General features: G+C 49.2%; 1 protein-coding gene across 1 annotated transcript; it reads right to left on the reverse strand.

Moving 5' to 3' along the window:
• Positions 1-1,722, reverse strand: LOC144671418 (G-protein coupled receptor 4-like). Its single transcript, XM_078533322.1, has one exon. The coding sequence runs from the start codon at positions 1,277-1,279 to the stop codon at positions 218-220; it is 1,062 nt and encodes a 353-aa protein (XP_078389448.1). The 5' UTR covers positions 1,280-1,722; the 3' UTR covers positions 1-217.
• Between the last annotated feature and the right edge of the window lie 5,039 nt (positions 1,723-6,761).

Genomic DNA, 6,761 nt, shown 5'->3' on the forward strand with positions numbered 1-6,761 from the left:
ACGAAGACAGTTGTGACAAAGGGATAGAAAACTCAACGTTGGGAAAGCAGGGAAATGGAGGCCTGATGGTAGGATTACTCGAGCAGTTCAAAATGATTTAAATAAGTTTTTAAAAAAATCATTACCGCATACAGGAATGTTATAAAAAATACATTTATGAAGGTAGCAATACTATAACATCTTATAACCCTTAGATTTTATTTTAGTTCTTAGCTCTTTATAAACTCAAAGTTTTCATTTGGATGCAGTCCTCCCTCAGTACCACAAGCTCAATGTTGAAATATTGGGATTTTTTAGAGGAGAGGGGGGTGTCCAGAGTGACTGACCGGGCAATGTCTGTCGATTTGGAGCTGGCAAAGAACTTCAGGAGCGGCGCTAGACCCTTGGTCATATCGCTGCGGGCGCCTTCGTTGACCAGACAGTAAAGAATGGGGTCGGCCACACAGTTGAGGCTGGTGAGAGCCAGTGAGACGTGGTAGGCCGTAAAGACATTCTCCTCAAAGCTGCAGTCCCAGGGTCTGCTCAGGTACATGACACTCCGCAGGAGCAGGATGATGTGGTACGGCGCAAAGCACAGCAAGAGGATAATGATGAGACTCAGCGCCAGGCGCTTGATCTTCGCCTTCTCCCCCTTCTCTGTCGACAAGTTCCCTTTGATCGCCTTGAGGATGCCCTGGTAGGAAAAGAGCATCAAGATCCAGGGGAATAGGAACCCGATGAAAACTCGGTACAGGTTCATCTGAGCCACCCACTTTTCCATGGGGTACTTCTCGAAGCAGAAGGTGTGGTTGAAACGGTCTTCGAACAGCTCGTTGTGGAAGAGCGGGGCAGAGTTGGCCCCAATCTCGATTGTCCAGACCACCGCGCTGGTGATGACCGCTGTTTTCACCCGGCGGATCTTGGCGAATCTCAACGGGTGTGCCACGGCGAGGTAGCGGTCGACTGAGATGCAGCTGAGAAAGGCGATGCTGATGTAGATGTTGGTGTAGAGGATGAAGCCAAAGAGCTTGCAGGACTCCGGGCCAAGGATCCAGTTATCCTGGTGGAGGAAGTAGTTAATCCAGGGGGGCAAGGTGGCGATGTAGAGGAGGTCGGAGATGGACAGGTTGAGGAGGTACACGCCCAGTTCGTTCCTCTGCTTGACCTGCAGATAGGCGGCCCACAGAGCAAGGCAGTTGGTCGGGAGGCCAATCACTATGACAAAGATGTACAGGGTTGGCGGGAACAGGCTGTCCAGCCTTGAATCGACATCACAGCTGTCATCGCTGATGTTGCACATTTTCGGCTCTGCGCGGACGGGCGGGCGGGTCAGGCTGTCACAGTCGCAAATCCTCGGAACGCGGACAAACCCATCGCCTGAAAGGAGTCACCAATCGAGCGTCTGGCGGAGCACACGGCAGTGAGGGCCGGCCAACCCAACCGATACCGAGCGTTCCATTGACGAAGGCGCGACTGCTTTCAATAAAGGCCGATTAACAACAACGAGATGACTATTATCTTTTAAACCAAGTGCGTGTAGCCTCTCCCTTTGGTTCTTTCCAATCACTTAAAAAATTAGGCAGCAGGGTGTTTAGTGATGTCTCGGGCTTTGAGTGCCGTCGGATATCCTGTCGAACGATTCCTGAAAAACAAAAAACAGAATTACTTATTTTGGCGATGGTTGCTAATGGTTCATCAGGTCATCGTAAAATCAACGAGGCCTTGCCACTTTTCCAGCCTTCTTCCCTCCTCTCCTGCTAGAGAGTGGTTCCTTATGCAGAGCGAGTCTCTCCCTCAATGCCCCATTCTTCAGGTTTGAGACTTGGCAGTGTGTGTATCCTCAAACTATTCAACTATGGTGGGCAGACAAACCTGATCTGGAAATCACCCGATACCCGGGCCTATGCACTTTTCAGGTATCACAGGAAGGAATTTACGAAAGGGGAGTTTTTTGGCTGATTTTTTTTTTTAAAAGCACACCTCCCTTTGCCCAAGGATAAGACTATAAGAAAATAAGAAAAGAGAGCAGCTGTGGACCATTCGGCCTATCGGGCCTGCTCCACCATTCAATACGATCATGGCTGATCTCCTGCCTCAACTCCACATTCCCAACCACTGCCCATATCCCTTGGCTCAAGCTTCTGACTCTGAACCAAGAGTGTTAGCGACTGAAACCATGTAAGCACTTGTACTGACACCTGTTTGAAAAAAAAAACAGCATTATGTCATACTTCCGACTTGTGTTTGGTGGTTTTACACTTGTACCTCTTCAGCTTGCGTTGATCTGGTTAGTCTTCCATTCTCAGGGTATCAGCATCGCTGGCAAGGCCAGCATATGTTGCCCATCCCTAGTTACCCTCGAGGAGAGCTGCCATCTTGGACCACACCAGTCCCTTGCAGTGAAGGCACTGCCCACAGCGCTGTTAGGGCAGGATTTTGACCCAGCGACAGTGAAGGAACGGCCGATGCATTTCCAAGTCAGGATGGCGTGTGACTTGACCTGGAGGTGATAATGATGCTCCTACGCGTTTGCTGCCCTTGTCCTTTTAGGCGGTAGGGAGTGTGGGTTTGGCTGCCAACATGGGCATGGCCAGTGATTGAAACCCCCTAGGTGATTCCATTTTCCCACCTTGTAAACTGGTGATGAGCTGGTAGCTTGGGGGTAATGCTGCTGGACTGGTAAGCCAGAGGCCTGGGCTAATACTCTGGACACATAAGTTCAAGTCCCACCATGGCAGCTGGGAAGGTGGGGTGCAGTTTAAATTCAATTAGTTGGTGCCTGGATTATATACCTCAAGTGCCGTAACCTCCAGGGCTATGGACCAAATGCTGGAAAGTGGGATCAGGCTGGGTGGCTCGTTTTCCGGCTGGTGCAGATACGATGGGCCGAGTGGTCTCCTTCTGTGCTGCAAACCTTCTATGATTCTAGTTAATAGATTCTGCCATAAAATTCTTATCTCATCGTTGATAATAATCACAAAACTACTGAATTGTTATGAAACTTACCTGGTTCACTGACGTGCTCCAGGGGAAGAGGATAGAGCGGAGATGTACTGGAACGGTACCAGGGATGAGGGACTCCAGTTATGTGGGGAAGCTGGTTGGCATCGTTCCTCTTGAAGCAAAGAAGGTTCAGGCAAGACTTAATTCGAGGTGCTCAACATTATGAGCGGTCTTGACGGAGTGCACAGGGAGAAACAGTTTGTACTAGCTGGACAGCCAGTAACATGGAACCCAGATTTTAAGTCAATTGACAGCAATTGAAACAGTGGCAAGATGAAGAGAAATTGTCCTAACCCAGCCTGGCTCACATGTCACCCCAGATCCAGAGTAATGTGGTTGACCCTTAGCTGCCCCCCGAAATGGTCCAGCAAGCCACTCTTTTGCCTCAAACCACGACAGAAAAGTCTACTAACTTTGTGGGTGTACCTACACTGCACGATCTGCAGCGGTTCAAGAAGGCGGTTCACCGCCACCTTCTCAAGGGCAATTAGGGATGGTCAATAAATCCCAAGAACAAATGAAAAAAAAACAATGTTTCGACTAGAGTTATGATTCCTCAGGGCAAGGGCAGCTTTCCAGTAGAGGGCCTGAATGTCTTCTGATGCTGTTCACATATGGAAACGCCGCCACCTGGAAGTTCCCCTCCAAGCTACAAGCCACCCTGACTTAGAACTATCTCGCTGTTCCTTCACTGTCGCTGAGTCAAAATCCTGGATCTCCCTCCCTAACAGCACTGTGGGTGTACCTACACCACATGGACTGCAGCGGCTCAAGAAGGTGGTGGTATTGTCACTGGACTAGTATTCCCGAGACCAAGGGTAATGCTCCGGGGACCTGGGTTTGAACCCCACCACAGGCAGATGGTGAAATTTGAATTCAATGCCCTCTAGGGCAGGAAATCTGTTGTCCTCACCCGGTCTGGCCTACATGTGACTCCAGATCCACAGCAATGTGGTTGACTCTTAACTGCTCTCTGAATGATGACAATGAGGGAAAGGCAATAAATGCTGGCCCAGCCAGCGATGCCCACATCCTGTAAACGAATAAGAAAAAATATGGCAGAGGATAACCTTCACTTCGGACAGAGGGCGGCGGTCTAGGTCGAGATTCTGAACATAGTGGAAATTAAAAGCGTGTGGCTTCTATTTCCACTCTGACAAAGTACACCCCAAGCGGTGAAGATGACAGCGATCCCTGGCGTGACTCAGACCTGACATCGACTCTCACCCACAAGAATGCAATCCTCCTGTTTTCAAGCTTTGGCATGATGACGATCTTGGCTGGCCACTTCACCAGTTGGAGCTCCAACTTGGATGACCTCCCAAAGCCCCGAGGCAGTGACGTAAAGAACACATTGCACATCATCCTTCCCAAACTGACAGCTAATCCCAGAGGTGTTGAGTGTGGCTTGTGGGCTTCGTGTCTCTGACAACCCGACTGCAAACGAGCCCCTATGTTGACTAAACGTTAAGCCACTGTTGACTCTACACCAGCCCCCATCCTGGTAGAGGTTGCCACCATCGTGGACTATGCAGTGCAGCTAGAATGGAGCCCGATGTCCTGTGCAACGTTTGAGCAGGTTCCGCATTCCAGATCGCTAATTGCCCGTGTCCATGTGTGAACTGTGCGCCTGCATATCTCCGCGGAATGTTGCTGATCTTGCTCGCCTACTTCCATGTTCCGCTTGTGCCTCAACACTGTCTCAGAACCCACTTACACTTCAGCGTGTTCCTGTGGGATTCTCACCATGAAGGTTACGACATCAGTCGCTGTGCCCATACATTGAGGGGTCCACCAATCTGTGGGACCCTGCTCTCCTTCCAGTGGCCATTGAGGTGACGATATATGTGACTGTACACGTTCTGGTTCTCTTAAGGCTAGTGGTGATTGTGTGTGAATTGGTGCTGGGTCGATATAATGCAAAGAATTACCTGGAATGCACAGCACAGAAATAGGCCACTCGGCCCAAATGGTTCATGCTGGTGTTTATACTTCACACAAGCCTCCTCCCATCCCGCTTCATCTTACCCTCAACTCCCCCCACCCCTCGTATGTTTATCCAGCTCCCCTTAAACGCATCTCGACGATTCGCCTCAACCACCCCCAGTGGTGACGAGTCCCACGTTCTCACCACCGTCTGGGTAAAGAAGTTTTTCTTCAATTTGGTGTTGGGTTTATGAATGACCATGTTACATTACAAATTGTGGCCTTCCCCATGAGAGTGAAAGAGAAAGAAAGATATGCATCGATATGGCGATCACCGGACATCCCAAAGCGCTTTACAGCCAATGTAGCACTTTTTGAATTGTTGTAACGTAGGAGTGGAAATTTACTCTCTATGCCAACCCTGTCAAACCCCTTCATAATCTCTATCGGATCTCAATCAGCCTGCACAATCTTTCTTGGTAGGTACAACCAGTCATAGCTTTGTTGTATACAGCGCTGCTGATTGTGCCACAGTTTTTTTGCTCTGGGTTCAATTTGGCGCTCTCTGAAGATGAGGATCCTCTCTGAATCTGTAATGGCCCAAACACAACCATGGGCACATCAAATTACCTTTTGAGTGTGAGGTCCCGCTAACAGTGTACAGAATCTGTCCAACTGAAAATTAAACATTTTTGATCATATATTTTATCAACGGTGGTAAAATAACGGGGCACCTTACGTCCGTTTAACTGCTTCAGTGTCCCTTTGATGAGAAACAAGGTGTGGATTGACTTGCACCAAATTCTGCCTATGTCAGATTTCCATCAGAGCCCAGATCCGATGAGGGTAGTTCAGAGACTCTCTGTGCTCAGTGAGTAGCACTCTCGCCCCTGAATCACAAGGTTCCCAGTTCAAGTTCCGCTCCAGGACTTGGGCACAACGTCAAGTCTGGCACTCCAGTGCAGTACCGAGGGAGTGCTGCACTGTTGGAGGTGCTGCCTTTCAGGCGAGGGGCTGAAACTGGGGCCTGCTCAGCTGGGTGTGAAAGATGCCGTGGCACCCTTACAAAGATGAGCGTGGGGGGGGAGTTATTCCTGGCTATTCCTCAGTCAACATCACCAAAGATCAAATTACCTGGTTATTATTGCATTGCTGTGTTTGTGGGATCTTCTTGTGTGCAAATTGGCTACCTGTTTCCTACAGTGACTATATTTCATTGGCTGTGAAGTGTTTTGAGATGTCTCGTGGTCATGAGGAGCTCGCTAATAAATGCAAGCCTTTTCTCTTGGGGTGAGGGGCGGGTGGGAGTGGAGGCCAATAACTGGGTCTAGGAGCCAGACCAATACACTCATGATTTTGTTAACAATAATGCAACTGTTTGTTTCATGGCCAGCAAATTCTCTTATTCCCATTAGATCGCTTGCTCTGGCCTGCAGAATCTCCTTATGCTTGGCAAGATGTTGAAACGAGCTGTGCCAAATACAGATTCCCTCATGGGTATAGCCTCCCCTACAATCAGACCCTCCTCGGAGTGGAGGGACACCAGCATGGCTTGGCTTTGACTGCCAGTACACCATCGCCGTTACCTTACAATTATCGCGACAGGAGTCAGGAATTCTCATCACAGCCATCTATCTTCCGAGTTGACGGTTTATATTATGGAAAGGAATTCAGAGTTGAGTGCAATAGCATGTGTGGGAAATTGTTGTTCATTTACCTGCAGCATTGCTTCATGTGTATCAAACTGTGGCTCAGTGGGTAGCACTCTCTCCTTGAAGTTCAAAGGTTGTAGCTTCAAGCCCCACCCCAGAGCCCAAAAAAATCTAGGATGACACACCCCGTGCCTGTCAACA

This window comes from Cetorhinus maximus, chromosome 32 (assembly GCF_964194155.1).
Source record: "Cetorhinus maximus chromosome 32, sCetMax3.hap1.1, whole genome shotgun sequence".
NCBI classification, from domain to species: Eukaryota; Metazoa; Chordata; class Chondrichthyes; order Lamniformes; family Cetorhinidae; genus Cetorhinus; species Cetorhinus maximus.